The sequence below is a fragment of the Ursus arctos genome, unplaced genomic scaffold (genome assembly GCF_023065955.2).
Source record: "Ursus arctos isolate Adak ecotype North America unplaced genomic scaffold, UrsArc2.0 scaffold_34, whole genome shotgun sequence".
Lineage (NCBI taxonomy): Eukaryota > Metazoa > Chordata > Mammalia > Carnivora > Ursidae > Ursus > Ursus arctos.
The window spans coordinates 1,958,042-1,975,091 of NW_026623030.1; the positions used below are offsets into that span (position 1 = coordinate 1,958,042).

The 17,050-nt window shown below is 54.2% G+C and overlaps 2 protein-coding genes across 4 annotated transcripts in view; both read left to right on the top strand.

The window, feature by feature from the left end:
- The window catches only part of BCR (BCR activator of RhoGEF and GTPase), a 120,446-nt gene extending 115,952 nt beyond the window's left edge, over positions 1-4,494 (top strand). The window contains exons 21-23 of the mRNA XM_026487832.4: positions 677-782; positions 1,277-1,439; positions 1,788-4,494. Of these exons, the coding sequence (XP_026343617.2) occupies positions 677-782; positions 1,277-1,439; positions 1,788-1,877 (359 nt within the window). The 3' untranslated portion in view covers positions 1,878-4,494. The remainder of the gene's footprint in view (positions 1-676; positions 783-1,276; positions 1,440-1,787) is intronic.
- Positions 4,495-16,282: 11,788 nt separating this feature from the next.
- Positions 16,283-17,050, top strand: part of SPECC1L (sperm antigen with calponin homology and coiled-coil domains 1 like) — a 123,141-nt gene continuing 122,373 nt past the window's right edge. The window contains exon 1 of one of the 3 annotated variants that reach the window (XM_048221343.2): positions 16,283-16,353. The gene's annotated coding sequence lies outside the window, so the exon portion shown is untranslated. Of the gene's footprint in view, positions 16,354-16,658; positions 16,811-17,050 lie in introns of those variants that run through there. The other 2 variants (XM_026487834.4, XM_057305730.1) reach the window with 2 other exon arrangements.

The window sequence follows — 17,050 nt, forward strand, 5'->3', positions numbered from 1 at the left end:
CGTCCACCACCGTCCGTGTTTCAGTCCAAACTTTGCAGGTGGCAGGGGGACCGAGAACCTAGCTGGTCCTAGAAGGCCTCTGCCCATCCTCACAGGGCCTCCCAGGGTCCCCATCCCTCCTGAGTATACCAAGAGGGTGAAGCAGCCGGTACCACTGTGGACACACTGGGGTGTGGGGTCCTTGAGGCTCCTTCCTCCTCACTGGAGTGCCCACCCTGTTCCTCTAACCCCGGGTCCTAGTCCCATCAAGTGAGGCTTCAAGCCCCGCCTGACCCTGAGTCAACTTGGAGGGTGGTGTCCCCAAGTGGGGATGCTGGGGTACAAGGGATACAGGGTGATGAGGGAGCTGCCAGGGCCCCAAAAACTCCTGCCCGTCCCTCTTCATTCCGTGCTCAGCTTCTCGTGCCTTGGGCTCTTCCAAGCAGGAGGTGGGAATGGCCAAGCTGACCAGGAGGCAGCTATGCTCTGCATCTCCTAACACTGGTCCCTGGGGTGCTATTCAGCCCTTTGAGATACAGAAAAGGTACCCATCATGAGGTCGTCATCGGGGTCGAGTGCTGTGTGGGTCAGGACGATGATGGGCCTGGACTGTCCTGTGCCCTCTGACATGGGCCCCCGGAGGGGCCTCCAGCTTGGCTGTGACCCTGAGAATAACACCCCTCCCAACCCCCCACAGCTCTGTCAGACCCTGTTGCAAAGGAGAGCTGCATGCTTAACTTGCTGCTGTCACTCCCAGAGGCCAACCTGCTGACCTTCCTCTTCCTTCTGGACCACCTGAAAAGGTAACCCGCAACTCTTCCAGGACCCCCAGGCCACAAGGCAGGTTCTCTTGTGGCCCACTGGCTCTTATGCTCCGTGGCTCCTAGCGCCCTCTCTCCCCACTCCTGTCTGTGGTTACTCACCTGCTCTGGGTACTAGAGACCTTGCCACCCTCCCGCCTCGGCTCCACAGTCTTGAGGGAAGAGTGAGCTGCTTCAGCTACAGCCAGTGGCTGGGCTTTCTTTCCCCAGCAGGTCATGGCCCAGAGCTGGCCCAGCCACCTGCCAGCCTCAGGTGCTCTTCGTCCTAGGCCCCTCCAACCCAGAAGAAGCGGGGTGGGGTCTGCTTTCGGCACAACCAGGGGTGAGGTGTCTGTGTTGTGGAGCCAGCCCAAGGCAGAAAGGGGTGGCTCCCACTGTCAAGTTCCCTGAGCACTGCAGGGTGGTCTGGCCCCTCTGTCTCACCCCCACCCTGTAGGCCATGTCACAGTAGCACCCTCTGCTTTGGCCCTCTGTAGGGTGGCGGAAAAGGAGACAGTGAACAAGATGTCCCTGCACAACCTTGCCACAGTCTTCGGCCCCACGCTGCTCCGGCCATCAGAGAAGGAGAGCAAGGTCCCTGCCAACCCCAGCCAGCCCATATCCATGACCGACAGCTGGTCCCTGGAAGTCATGTCCCAGGTATGAGGAGACAGGCTCCAGCGCACGCCGCCTGACTTCACAGAGGTGGCCTCTGCCTGGCCCACGCAGGGTCCTGCCAGTCGTTCCCACCGAGTTGTACAGGGGAGGGGCCCGAGACGCAGAGAGCGGGACTCGCCTGAGGCCACGTGGCTGGGAGGGGATGGGAGGACCCAGGCCACTGCTCTTCCTACTGTTCCTTCCTGGGGCTTCTCAGGGCTGGCCTGCTGCTCCTTCAGGGACACCCAGATCTCTTGCCAGGATGGGCTCGTTGTCACCAGCACACTCTGCAGCTGTGAGCACCCCTCTGAGCCACTTTCCTCTTTCCTCCTTCCTGCTGTGCTCTGGTAGGTCCAGGTGCTGCTGTACTTCCTGCAGCTGGAGGCCATCCCTGCCCCAGACAGCAAGAGACAGAGCACCCTATTCTCCACTGAAGTCTAAAGGCCCAGTTCCATCTCCAAGAGGCCAGCAGGACGGCCTGGAAACTTCCTGGCAAAATGGGCTATCCACAGAGCGGGAACCGAATCTTCTTGAGGAGTAATTGGGCCGCCTCGTCCCCAAGGGCTGGACCACCTGCCTAGAGACAACTACCCAAGGCAAAAGGCTAAGTGGCCTGGGCAGTTCTGGGCCTCGGGGCCCTTGGGTCTGTGAGCTCCCGCCGGGCCTCAGACTGCAGTTTTCCATGCTGCCACCAGAGAGCGCCCCAAGCCAGCATGCCTCGGCGCGCAGGCCTGGCCGTGGGACCAGGCGAAGGGAGTGGTTTCTGCGAACTTAACTTATCAGAGTTTAAAAGATTTCTACTGGATCACTCGTCAAGATGCACCCTCTCCGGGGAGAAGGGAACATGACCAGATTCCCTCACTATCGTGTCTTGAATAAACACCGATGCTGCTTCATACTGTGGGGGCCACAGTCCTGTCCCCTGTGTGGATGGGGGCTTTTCAGTTTCCCTGACTTAGAAATTCGACTCTGTTTGTGTAACAGGGTTTGAAAAGCTAAGTCAACACTGTGTAGCGTTTGACCCCTTTCACCTCTTTCCTTCTCTTTCTTTCTAGAAGGAACTCTGTCCAGAAATGGGTCTTCCTATTTTGTCCTGTTGCTTTGTTTTTGCTGTTCACATGCCCCTCAGAAGGCAGCTCCCCATGGAGCCATGTAACGCCTGTCTGTCTGTCTGTCTGTTTGTCCAGGACCGACACCAGGGGGAGGGAGGCCCGGGCTGCGCACTTTATGGCTTCTTCTCCAGGGATAGTGACCCTGTCCACTGCCTACTGGGCACAGGCTCTCCTCTTCGGCTTAAAAAGGCCTCAGTCTCTCTGGCTTCCTCCAGCCCGTCGCCCCCTCTGGCCACACCCTCCCTTCTCCTGATCGTCGCCCCACACAGATCACTTAATTCTCTCGCTCTCTGCTGAACAAACTCAGTAAACTTTTGTAAAAGTTTACTCTTGGCAGCGACAGCTTGCTGACAGCTTGTTTTAAACTTTGATCCGAATAGCCTTTTGATACTTGAATATTTTTAAGTTTTCTACATACTTTCTAATTTTTTTCCTAACAGACTCAGATACCTAATACGATATTAGAATGTACTCCATGGACAATCCGTGTCCCGGCGGCATTTTGTCTTCCTCCACATCCCGGCTCTGTTTTTATCAGGGGCCGGTTCTAAAGTCTCCTGAGCACCGGGAACAAGGGAGGGTGAGAAACAGAGGGGAGCTGTTCTACTGGCCAGGCTCAGGGTGCAGGGCCCCTGTCCCGGAGCAGGAGGAAGGACAGACCCCCCTCTCCCGCCGCCGCTGCCCACCTTTCCCGCTCTCCAAATACCAGTTCAGAAGCCAGGACATTCCTGGTAACCCTCCTGACCACCCAGCTTAGAGAAAAGGGAACGAGGGAGGCCGCTAAGTATTTTGAAGAAACAAATCTATAAACAATTGCATCCCCCCCTTTTTTTTTTTTAAACAGAGGGGTTAGGGCAAGGAGAAAACAAACCATGAGAAGCCATGTGAGAAGAGAGGATGTAGTGAACCAGCGGAGGGAGGTGATGGTGTGACTCAGGAAAAGGCGTTTGCTTATCACGTGATTACACCAGTACCTGGTGACAATGTCCCATGATCCTTCCCATGTCCCAGGTGGCAGGAGTGGGGGTGGGAGGGCTCACCTGACAAGGCAGCTCCTGCTTGAACTTGCAGCACCTGGTGGGGGGGGGGCAGGGCCTGTGCCCCCCAGCCTCCCCTCTGCTTGTGGACCTGCTGAAGCAGGGGGGCGGGGAGACAGCAGAAAACAGTCTCTTGAAGGTCTTACGTCCGCATACTATATTTATTTCTTTATACTTTTTTCTTGGGAGGAGAGCAGACCCACCATTTTACCGTAGGGCTGCTCTCCTGGGGGGTTAGGGCAGGGAGCAGGGTCCTGTGCCCTCTGCACACTTCTGGATTCATGGGGTTTTTCAGGCCTCCAGCTCCGGGCCGCCTCTGGCCTGCTCCCCATCCCCATCCATCTTAACCACCCTCCAGCCCTGCAAGGGGAATGCACCCGGCTTAGAAAATCTCAACCCAGCCCTCGTTTCTGTTCTCCTGGCGTCATGATTTGCATCTGTCGCATTGAAACTGGAAGCAATATATCAGTGTCTGTGCCAATTTTCGTTCCCTCCCCCATCTCCTCCCCCTTTTTACTTTTTATTTATATAGAATGTGTGCTCTTTAATGACGGAATGACCACTCTTTCTTGTGTAGCCGTAAAAGCGCTCTTTCGCGGGGTCACAGTGGCAGTGGTCGCTTTGGGTCCCCGGCCGCCTCTGTCGTCCCATCTTACACGTGGGCCTGTGGGTTGGTAAAGCCAGCATAGGGCGCGTTGAGGCCTAGAGCCCAGACATGACCTTCCCCGAGGCTCGGCTGCTGGACTCTGCCATGAGAAGTGATGCTTTCCTGCCCCCCCCCCCAAGTCTGGAGCCTCAGCTGGGGGGCTTGGCTTGGCTGGTCTCAGCAGCTGCATTTCTGCTTTGGGCTCAGCCCTCCATGTACCACCGTGGGGAAAAGGACACTTTCATTAAAGTTACCTGAGACTACTTGGATCAGTGTGATTGCTCCATTCGGAAGAAAAACCATGATGGGAGCCTCTGGGAGAGGGCTGGGGTGGGCAGCAGAGCTGGACGCAGCAGCAGCGGACGAAGAGGGCCCGGGTGCCCCAGAGGCCTCCTAGGAGGGCAGTGCACACTGGTGTGAAGAAGCCAGGCCACGTGAGGCCTACATGCCCCAGGCAGGCACGGCAGGTAGAGGCTGGACGTGTGGCAGCAACAGTCTCTCAGAGCATAATCCCAGAGCCCTCTGGCTTAGGGCGGTGGAGGGACCGGCCAGGTCAAGCCCAGGGCCAGGAGGGCTCCAGCCACACACAGCCAGGCCCTGCACCAGCCCGTTGGTCTCCATGGTTTCCACTGGCCCCGAGGGTTGGTGGTACACGGGTCACTCTTAGCTGCCACTGGCCTTGCCCTCAAGAAGAGCCTGTCCGGCTTAGAGGGGAGTTGTGCCCAGGATGGAGACAAGTGTGGGACCTGGGTGCAGTTTGGGAGGAACTGGGCCTGTGGCTCACCTGGTAGATGGCAGATGGCCAGTGGGTGTCTTCCTCGGCCCCCTGGGGGTCTCCTTGTGGCTCCCTGGTCAGCCCCCAGGGGTGGGGGCAGTGGGGTATGCGGTCATCCGCTTGGACTGATTCTCCCTCCGGCTGGCCTCCCACACTACTGCCCGTGGAGCGTCACTGAGGCCATTTCACCGAGTGGAGTGTGGAACTGTCCTGGGGAGAGACAGGGCCGGATGGCGGCAGCCCTGAGCCCAGTGTAGCCCTTCACTGGCCTGTGGTGACCTGGAGGAGGTCACGCCAAGGGTACAATAGGATACCCTAGGGATGAAGCTCTACCCTCAGAATCTCCAAAAGCCTCGGAGCCCTTGCCCACAACACCCCTCCCACAGCCCCGCCTTGTGTGCCCTCCCACAGCATCTGCCTCCAGTGTACCCCCCACAGCATTATCTACCAGCACCAGCTCCCAAGGCATCCATCCCACAGCACCCCCCCAGTGCCCCTCAGCATCCCCTCCCCAAACACCCCCTCTCACAACACCCGCCACAGCATCCTCCCCACAGTGTATCCCCCACAGCGCCCCCTCCCACAGGTGGAAGGGTTGATCTTGGGTCTTGCCTGCGTTGGAAAAGCTTCACGTACACCATGCCATCTGTCCGCTCGAACATCTGCCAGTGAGGAACAGGCTGCCACTGGCCCTTCTCCTCCAGAGTATTTGGCCCCTAAAAGGCTACAGTTAGCTCCCTATCCCTACAGTCCTGGTCCTATTTGAAACCATAAAAAATATAATAATAATAATAATAATAATAATAATAATGAAAAAAATTTTAAGGCCCTACTGAATCTCTTACTAGGATTTGATTTTGGGGGCAAAAGTTGACTGCACCCAAATTGCCAAGAGCAGGCACCATGTCCAGCCGAGTCCAGGCCAGTGATCCCAAATCTGAGATCTTTCACCTCAAAGGGACTTCAGAAGCCTCTTAGTCCAATCCCTTTACTTGCTAGATGGGGAAACGGAGGCACACAAAGTCCCCCACCCCCACCCCAGTGTCCCAGAGCTGGTTGAGGAGCGAGGCCAGGATGTGTGTGTTCTGTTGGACCCCCCCAAGCTCTCTCCCATTCTGCAGGACTGGACAGGGCTAAACCTTGACCACCAGCTTTGGCTTAGACACAGCAGTGCTCGTGTGGGCCACATGGGCTGAGGCCTCCGGGTGTCTTGCATGCACACACCCTGGGCAAATAAAAGGGGCAAAACTGTGTATAGAAATCTCAGAAAAATGTGTATACCTGCCCCCCCCCAAAATGCCTCAATTGCCTTAAAAACAAGCCTTTCCATGGACTAACAATGGGCTGTCACAAATAGCTCTGGAAAGATAAACAAAAAGTGAGGGGCGGACAAACAGACCCAGCTCTTGAAGAGGTCCAAATGGCCTCGGAGCAGCTGCCATGGGTCAGCCCGCAGCAGCAGGGCTGAGGGTCACGCCTGGATGAGGAGGGCCTAGGGGAGGGGGTGTTGGAACTCAGCTGGTATAACGAGTTGGAGGAGAGCAGCGGGGCAGCTGCCAGGCAGAGCCCTGTGTCACACGAATATTTCAGCCCCGAAAAGGCAGCCAGGACCATGACAAACAGGCACGCATGTAAATGGTTTCCGGGAAGACAGAACCCTATTGCGCCCCTCAGACGGGTCCGGATTGCAAAGGAAACCAGCTGCTTGTCTGTGCACTCCCGAACGAGTTGCACTGAGCGCCCGGGCCAGGCAGCCGCCCGGACAGCACGCGGCTGTGCATCCTGAGAAAGGCCTTCTTGGGGCCTCTTGGACCCGTTCAGCTAGAACAGTGAGGGCTCAGTCCGCAAACCAGCTCCTTTCCGTTCCCCTCCTGTGCGGGCAACTGGTCAGCGCCTGACCAGAAACTCTTCCTTAGGGTTTTCAGTCATTTTGTTGAAACCCAAGCCTGGCAGCTGGGGTTAAGTTCAAATGGGATTCTGGACAAAGAGGGGTCTTTGGGAATGGGGCCTAAACAAGTTCAGTTCCCAAGTAGCTGCTGACTGAGTAGCCACAGAAGTGGAGGTGCCAGGATGGTGGCCACCCCAGACCCAGGAACTCCCTGGGGGCGAAGGGCTTGAGTGCCCATGGACACGTGGACCTCCCAAAGCTGGGGCATGGCCCCCCGGGACCAGCAGGGGCAATCCAGACCCACCCAGAGGGAAGCAGGTGCTGCACATGCTCATTTAAGTATAGCCACAATTTAAATTACATGATAGGCTAGTGTTGACGGACCCCCCCTCAGGATTTGCTGTCTCAGCTCTGATCTGTGGCTGCCCTGTGCCCCAGTGAGCCCCTGCTCCCAACTCCAGGGGGAAATGGTCAGAAGGAGAGAAAAACAGGGGAGGAGCTGCTGTGCCTTCTATTTTTCTGAATACAGTATTGACAATGTTGGGGAGTGGTGAGCAGAAGTTATTTGGAACAAGCTAAGGTATCTATGACCTCTGTTTGTGTTCTCCAGTAGGTAAACACTCCTGGGCTGCACTTCCCAACTGGGGCCCTTTCACCTGGTGAGGGCCAGGAAACAACTCCCTGGGCTCCTGGTCCAAGAGCGATGACTTTGGGAGCCCTCACTGCCCTGGCAGGCACGCGGGTCTCGGGCCTCTGAGTTTCAGCCCCCCCCCCACCACGTCCCCTCGTGTCAAACCTGCCTCCTGCTGGGGCCGTGCCAACATGAGGCAAATCCCTCTTCTGCCCAGCTGGTGTTACCCACACCCTCCACTCCCTCTTCATGGCTGACTTGGAGTTTTCCACTATGTCATGGCTGTTACAAACCGAATTGTGTTCCCCTGCAATTCATATGTTGAAGCCCGAACCCCTAATGCGACTATATTCAGAGATGGAAGCCTTTAGGGAGGTGATTAAGGTTAGATGGAGCTCCTCATCTGATAGCACTGGTGTCCTTATAAGAGGAAGACACACCAGCGATGGATCTCTCTCTCCCCACACACGGGCACGCAGAGGAAAGGCCCTGTGAGGACACAGTAAGAAGGGGGTCCTCTATAAGCCAGGAAGAGAGGCCTCAGGAGAAGCCCCTCCCTCCCGTGGTGTTTTGTTATGCAGCCTAAGCTGACTAATACAATGGCCTCTGGCCTTTGGCCCTTTGAACTCCCAAATGTGGAACCAAGCTTGGAATCCAAGTCCACCCATGCTGCTCCAGCGGGTCCAGGGTGACCACCCAGAGGGGAGGGATTGTCACCACCCTCGTCTAGGCCTCATCAGTGAACCTCACAGACAAACACATTTTGTGGCCTCCTCTTCCCCTTACAGTCGATGCCAATCTCTTCTAATTCAGAGTCACTCCATGGCTCCAGTGGGTGACCTAACCATAGCCACCGCCCGCATATGGCATTTATGGAGTCATCCCAAGCTCAGGCCCACACACTTGCTGGTCTCGCTGTGAGGGTCCCCAGACAATGGTGATCTTTATGGGCCCAAATCCCCCAAGCAACCTCTCCCCACCCCCTCAGCTCCTGAGCCTCGGGACCCCCTCCCCCAGAGTCCTGAGTTCCTAACTCAGGGTCAAGTCCTGTGCCTCCTGGGCCAGGTGGGTGGGTGAGAAATTATAGCACCTGAGAGGTTGGTCAAGGCTGACGCCAAAATGTGGTAGAGGCGGGGAGGCCTCAGGACACTGAGGATTTCCTAAGCCCTGGTGGAGTATAAAACCTAACGGACAGAGAAGGCTGGATGCCGGACAGACTGGTGCGCACTGCCAGGAGGCGTGTGCTGTGGCTTTTGGCCTCGGTAGTGTGTGACCTCTGCTCTCAAGGTGCTTAGGACTAAAGCCACATGCCTGTCTCAGCTGGACCGTGTGGTCCCTAGAGCTGGCTCATGGCCATCATTCTGTCTGATTCTCCTAACGAGAGCATTCCCGTGTTCAGACAATACCAGGCTTTTGAAAGAGGAAGTGGCTCTTCCATCGTCCCTGTAATGGGTGAATTGTGCTCCCCCTCAAGATATGTCCACCTGCAACCTCGTAATATATTATTTGGTATAAGGGTCATTGCAGATATCATTGAGGTAAGGATCTCAAGATGAGATCCTCGCAGATTAGGGTGTGCCCTAAAACCAATGACAAGTGTCCTTATAAGAGACAGAAGAGAAGACACTGAGACAGGCAGGGGGAACACCATATGAAGATGAAGGCCAAGATTGGCATGATGCATCTGTGAGCTGAGCACTGTTGGCAGCCAGAAGCCAGGAGAGAGGCAGGGACCAGATTCTCCCTCCAAGAATCCGGAAAGAACTGCCCCTGCTAACACCCGGATTTGGGACTTCTCTAGAACTATGAGAGAACCCATTTTGGTTGTTTTGAGCTCTCCACCCCTCCCCATTAGTGATCCGTTATGGCAGCCTTAGGAAACCAATACAGTCACCCTGCTAGTCAGGCCAACACCGTGGCCAGATTCTGGCTTTCCAGCTTCCTCTCCAGTTCTCCCACCTCCCAGTGTGTTCTCGCTCAGGGCAGACGTGGACTACCCTCCTGTGTTCTGGGGCCAGAGGCCGAAAGCCTGGGGCGGGGGCCTTGGAGACAGACCCAGGGGTCATCTCCAAACACCATACACAACCCAGCCTGGGGGCTTTGGCTCCTGTCCTCCGGCCCCTCTCCCACCACCAGTCCTGCCCACAAAAGACCCCAAAGAAGTCAAGAGCGCCTTCCGGGCCTGTCCCCTCAGGCAGCTCGACCTGTAGACCCCCTGTGTCCCACCTCTGCAAATGTGCCCCTCCTCAGCCAGAATCCTATAAAGGCTGCTTTTGGGCAACAGGCTTGAGCAATGGGAAACTGAGTACAAGGCAAACAGTCCCACGGTGACCCCCAGGCTAAATACAAACAGGCTCATGGAGCGACCCACCTCAAAAGGGCCACAGACCCCGACGGACCAATGGGCTACTTACAGCCAGGCCCGGGGACCAAAAAAGGGAAAATTCCATTCGTTCCCATGCCTCCTCACTCCACCCTATAACTGCAGCCCCCCCCCCCCCCCACCTCATAGCACAGTCTCTACTTTGCCATCCTGCCTGCTGCTCCCTTGCAGTGTATTCAATAAACTTCTATCTCTTTTGTTCTGTCTTGGCCGAATTCCTTTACCACCTGTACCACCGGCCTCCACCCCATCGGGACACCCCATAAATCCCAATACCGCTGCCCCGTAAACACACTCAGCTAGCTTCTAGCTCCCAGAAAGTAGGAGAGAAGTAAGAAACAGCCCTTTCTCGACCCCTCCGTCCCCCTAGTTACACCCACCCTTTCCTTCTCCTTTATCATCAAGCTCCTGGGAAGGGCCACCCGCCCTTGCAATCTTGCCCCTCAGTGCCCACTTCCTTTGTGTCCAGGTCAGCCTGGCTCTGGCTGGAAGCCAAAGGCTGTTCACTGCCCTGACCACCTCTGACATGGCTACCTGTTCCTCCTGCTGGTCCCTTCCTCCCCTGGCTTCTGTGACAGGTGTGGCCTACTGACCAGTTTGGAAATTAATCCCCCAGGGCCGTTTTTATGCTTTCTCAATGGGCCTGTCTTTCTTTCCTCCAGATCTTCCTAGAACTTCTCTGAATTACCTTCTGGTTTTCCTGCAAAAGCAGTGTGCTTTGAGTTTAAAACAGGACAATAGTGTACTGTTATGTCCTCTTTTTTTTACTTATGGGGCACCTAGGTGGTTCAGTTAGTGAAGTGTCTGCCTTTGGCTCGGGTCATGGTCCTGGGGTCCTAGGATCGAGGCCTGCATTGGGCTCCCAGCTCAGCAGGGAGTCTGCTTCTCCCTCTGCCCCTCCCCTGCTTGTGCACGCGCTCTCGCTCTCAAATAAATAAAGTCTTAAAAAAAAGATTTTTAAAATTTATTTATTTGAGGCAGAGAGAGAAAGAGCACACGTGCGCATGCATGAGTGGGGGGGGGGGCAAGAGGGGAAGGAGAGGGAGAGGGTCTCTAGCAGACTCCATGTTGAGCGCAGAGCCCCACTCAGGGCTTGATCCCGTGCCCCTGAAATCATGACCTGACCTGAAACCAAGAGACAACGATTGACTGACCGAGCCACCCAGGCGCCCCTATGCCCCTCTCTTTTTACCCATTTGGTTAAAATTTCCCCACAGTGAAATCTACCCTCAAAGGGAGAATTATTCCAAAAGAGCTACAAGTCCTGAACATGGTTCTCAGAGATGCAGGCATGTTTGCAGTCTTGAGTTGTGCACAGAATTCCCAAGAGGCTCCTTTGCTAGGGGTGTGGTAACACCAGCTGGGGGTGCAAACCCAGGATCTAGAAGCCAAGACTTGTCGTACCTCTTGGACGGCTAATTTCTCTCGCTGAACCTCACTTACCTGGGAAATAAGGGCTGGGTTAGACACTGACACTGGGAAGTGCCAGACACAGGCCAGTGAACATTATTCAAACCTCAGGCACTTCGTGTTGCTGGCTCTCCAGCTTATCCCTGCTGTCCCCATGTCCCCAACAAGATGCGTATTTGTTTTCCAGAGGTCTCTAGTGCTGGGTGGGGTTGAATCAGGAAGCCGGACAGGGTTATTGCTTTCTGTGGATGGGGACTTGGACACTGAGAGATGATAAGAGGAACCATGTCCCGAGCCCTTACCATATGCCAGGCCCTGCCCTTGGGATGTTTACAGCCTCCATGGGCAGACACTAAGTGCATCATTACTGCTTATTAGCCATGTGGTTTCTGTGTACCAAAGACTTTGAAGAGAAGTGTGGTGTATGGGGAGCACAGAATAGGGTTGAACCCTGTTACTTAGTCCCCCAGCACCCCAAATGGTATGGGAGTATTGCCCTTGCTCACAGACGAGCTGGAGGCACAGAGAGGTTGGGGAATAGGCTTGAGGTCACATAGCTAGTGGCTGTCTGAGCCAGGGTTTGAGCTCAAGTCTGGGGACCCACAGAGCTGCTGACACATGAGAAGCAGCAGCTCCGTTCCCTTCTCACTGGCCTCAGTTTCCCTGACCATGTCGGAAGAGGGTCTGGTTACATCTGATCGCTGTAGGCCATAAGGGAGGTGGATGCCTTGTCCAGAGTAGGTTCCCTTCCTGTATCTCTTCTGGGTCGCCTGTAGGCCAGCTGGGCATCCCAAGGAGCTTCTGAGGTTTCAGGCCGCGCTTGCTGGCACATGGGTCCCTCCTGGAGCGAGCAGCATGGCCATGGAAGGCCAACAGCCCATCTCTGCTTGCAGACACATCATTGCTCAGCTGACAGCTGTGTATTTCCTGGGACCCAGAGCTTCCCTGGCTCCGAGGGAGGCATGTCAAGAATCCTAAGCTCTACATCCTGGCACTTGAAGCTGATGGTTTGCTAACTGTTGCTAACTGTTGGAACTGTCCGATCAAAACTTGGCCTACGGCCCCTGACATTTGACTCCTCCAGCTGTGGTGCTGATGAAGCAGCTGGGCTTGAGTGGGGCAGTCAGTGATTGGGGTAGGCATCGGGGTGAGCTGAGCGGGTTAGTGGGAAACCAGCAACACTGAGCTCAAAGGGGTTCCAGGCTGTGCAGCTCAGCCCGTCTTCATGGTGATGAGATGCTAGCATGGCAGGGTCAGCAGGGCCTGACCAGAGGGGCACCCTCAGCCCACGAGTCGATCATCACAGTGTCCCAAACCCTGCCACTTGGTGGCCATGGCCAGCTAGAGGTTGGGCCCTGGCAAGAGCTCACACACGGATAGATGACCTCCTGCATAGGCAGTCAGCCACTTGCTTCCCCAGGTCCTCTCTTGATTCAGGCCAGCAGCTGCTCCAAGTGCCTACTCTTTCTGGCCCTCTGGTTCTGGGGAGCCAAGGAGGATGAGCAAGGACAAAGAATGGAGTATATGGATGAGGCTGATGGGACCACCCAGATGCCAGCACTGAGGCCCAGCCAAAGACCAGCATGAAGTCCAGATGGTTCTGTGTGCCCCACCCTCAGATCTGTCTCCTCCCCTCTGACCCTGTCACTAGCTCAGACCTCCCACACTCCCTAACCCCCAGAACCACGAACAGGTCCCCTGACTGTGAGGGTCACCCTCCCTATCCTGTGCATGACACGAGGCCAGCCCTCCAAAGGCAATCTTGCAGCATGTCACTTCCCGGTCCCGAAGGTGCAGTGACTAGTCCCTGTCTGTACTACCAAACCCAAGTTCCAAGGCCTGGTGGGGAAGACTCTCCCTGCTCTGCCCCCACCCCCACCCCCACCCCTGTAGGTACAGCCATGCTCCCTGCTGCCCTGCTCCTTCAGTCTTTGCTCTAGAGGATGCCCTGTTTGCCTTAGGTTCCTTGCTCTTTCTCCTGCCGTCCACTGTCCCGGATGTGCCCTCTCTTCATGGAAACGCTGCTGAAATACCACGTCCTCTAACAAGGCTGCTGATTCCTCCAGGACACCTTAGCAACAGCTCACCTGCTTTAGCCAGTTCACACTGCTGCCTCTGCTAGAGAGGACTCTTAGAGGCTAGGGACCTGGTCAAAGCCATCTCTGCCCCAGCCCCTGCGCCAGGCACAGGGTCTAGTTCCACAGGCCTGGGGGCTGCTCAGGAAATGTCAGCAGCCTCTTGCTTGGTCAAAAATGGCTCTTTTGCTTTGCAATTTCAATGTGAGAACATTTAGGTCAGTAGTTTTGGCTCATTAAAAGTGCTTTGCTGTGTGCAGGAATGTTTATAGGAACTTTGTTTCTAGTGTTTGAGGATAAGTTTTTTAAAAAGTAAAATTGGGGCACCTGGGTGGTTCATTCGGTTAAGCATCTGCCTTCGGCTCAGGTCACGATCCCAGGGTCCTGGGATCCAGCCCCACTTCGGGCTCCCTGCTCAGCAGGGAGTCTGCTTCTTCCTCTCCCTCTGTGCCTGCCTGAGTGCTCTCTCTCTCTCATTCTCTCTCTCCCGCTCTCAAGTAAATAAATCTTTAAAAAAAAGTAAAATCATGACCCTTATGCAAATACAAAATAAACCTGTAGCAAAGAGTTTACTTAACTCGTTAATTAAACGAGGGAACCAGTAAGATGTTACTATCAGTTCAAAGGAGAATCCAAAGGTCAGACACATTTATAGAGCAGAAATATTGAAATAAATTTGCAAATGGAGGCAAAACTGACTTTTCCACTGTGGGGGAGGGCTGTCCTTAGATAAGAACCATTTGCACTGCTATCAGTTTTCCACAATTTACAGAGTTGTAAAAGAGCTCAAAGACAATAAAATGCTCAGGGCCCCACAAAATCAGAACCAGATAACCTAGAAGGGCATGTTCCAAGTACGCATAGCTTTCCATTGGAGAATCTAGGAATCTTTTTTGCATCATGCAATTTTCCTTCCACTAACAGCTCACAACTGGAGACAACTCAAAGGCCCATCAGTAGGAAAATGGGTAAAGTATGGTATGGTAAATTCATACAACAGGACATTATACCGTAACCAAAATATTATTAATTTTGTATGCCACAGATGGATGCAACAAGACAGATGAATCCCATTGACCTAACGTTGAAAGAAGGCAGAAAGAATATGGGTTTCCCCTGCGATCTAAAAGTAGAATGTTACTATGAAATCTTTCATACACTGAAATGGCACAAAGCAAAGACGCGAATACCATTTATTTATATGGAAAACATTTCTGCGTGCTCCCAGGCCCCAAGAATAACCTCTGAGGCTTTTCTTATACCTTAGGACACGTCTTGCTAACAGATGTACAAAATAAACGGAGATAAAGCAGAAATGCTCACACAGTTCAAGCCTATGGCAGCTTGATGCTGGGATGCTGAGAGTACTTCCCGTGGTGGGAGTCTGGCGGTGCCACTCTTGCTGCTCAGAGTGTCCACCTCCTCTGCAAAACACACAACACTATTGTTGCTTTTCACCTTTTTTCATAAAAGCGAAAATCCTCTTTGCATTTCTTTAGGTTAGCAAAAGCAGGTAACAATGTATGTCTTTCGTAAATGTGAAGTGGCGTAACACAAACTTTCAAAAAGCAGGGGATAACCCGGCGCCTGGGTGGCTCAGTCGGTTAAGCGTTTGCCTTCAGCTCCCCCTGGCTTGTGCTCTCTCACTCTGTCAAATAAATAAACAAAATCTTAAAAAAAAAAAAAAAAAAAAAAGAAGCAAAAGAACGGATCTGTTTATTTTGCATATTTGTTTATATTCATAACGTGTCTCTAGAAGGATATCAAGAAACTGAATACAGTTAGTTGCATTTGGGAAGAGGACTATAGGAATGGATGCCTTCTGAAATAAAACAAAAAATTATAAGGGAATATGAACAACTTCATACCAACAATTTTGAAAACATCAATATACAGCCACTTTCCTGCAAAAATATTGTTTAGCAAAGATGATACAGGGAGAAGTAGAAATTCTGTCTCAGGGTATCTGGCTGGCTCAGCCGATAGAGCATGCGACTCCTAATCTCAGGGTAATGAGTTCAAGCCCCACAGTGGGCATAGAGCCTACTCAAAAAAACCACAAAACACAAAAAACAAAAAAAAACCTGTCTAAATCCAGAACCATTCAAGAAATGGAAATGGAATGCTTAGTTTAAAATCTGCATCCCTGGGGCGCCTGGGTGGCACAGTGGTTAAGCGTCTGCCTTCGGCTCAGGGCGTGAATCCCCGCGTTATGGGATCGAGCCCCTCATCAGGCTCCTCCGCTATGAGCCTGCTTCTTCCTCTCCCACTCCCCCTGCTTGTGTTCCCTTTCTCACTGGCTGTCTCTATCTCTGTCGAATAAATAAATAAAATCTTTGAAAAAAAAAATCTGCATCCTATCCCCTCAAAAGTCTCAAAATACACAAAATCAAAGAAAAAAACCAGGCCTGGATAATTTTATAGGCAACTTCAGCAAACATTGAAAAGAAAAATCCTCTTATATGTAATTTTCCAAATAAACAAGAAAACAGAAGTCTCAACTCATTGTGACTTGATTATAAATTTAATACCAAACCAGACATCGACAGTACAAGAAAGTAAAAGGAAAGGCCAAAATCACTTACGGACATATATGTAAAAATGCTAAATAAAGTATTAGCGAATAGTCCAACAATATTAAAATTTTATCAAGTCCGATTTTTTCTTTTATTCTGGGAAATTAAAATGTAATAAAAAATTATTAATGCAGTTCGAACTATATAAGAAAAAAAACCTGTATGACAACCGTGACCTACCAGAACTTCCTTTACTTGATAAAGGATATTTAGCCTCATGTTTTTGGTGGCTCACTCGTTTAGCGTCTGTGTTCCCAGCCGCACGGGGAGCGCCAGGAGGGCAGGGCTTGTGTGTTTTTATCACCACTGTCTAGTTCGTCGCCTAGCACCGTCCTTGGCACACTGTAAATCCGTGCCGCACGAAAGGTGGGACCTTTGGCTGAGGTAAGGTTTTGGGACGAGGGAGCTTTACACGCATCACCCCGCCCCGTCGTACACAGCATTCAGGAGCATCCGCCATCAGCTGCTCCAGCGCAAACACCGACGCGTCGGTACACGCTGCTGGAGCCGTTTTTTGTGGCGGGCCGGGTGACAGGGCGCCTGCGCTAGCCAGAGACGGGAGGGACGCGAGCGGAGTGGGCGGGGCCGTAGGCGCCTGCGCGGCGGCAGGATGTAGGCGGGGCCTTGCGGCGCCTGCGCCATCGGTGGCGGCTCTGTGGGGCGGGACAGGGGCGGGCCGAGGGCGGGGGCCGCGAAGGAGGCAGGGCGGGCCGGGCGAACGGCGCCGCGGGGTTGGCTGCTGCCCTGAGGCCGGACTCAACGGATTCGGGCCGCGCCACCGGGCGAGCTCGCCGCCCGGCCCCAACCCGGAGCCAGCGAGCGAGCGAGGCGGCGCCGCGCGGTAAGAGCCAGGACCGGGTCCCCTCAGTGTGCGCTGGCGGGCCTGTCCATCTCCTCAGCGCCGCCCGCGCGGCCAGGCCCAGGCGGCCCCGCAGACCCCAGCGGGCCCGCGCCTGCGCCGTCCCCCGCCGGGGCCCCCGGCCCGTCCCGCGCCTGCGCCGTCCCCCTCCCGGCCTCCCGGGCCGACCCCCGCGTCCGCCGGCTGCTCCTGGCCGGTGTTGCGGCCCAGGTGGTTTTGCGC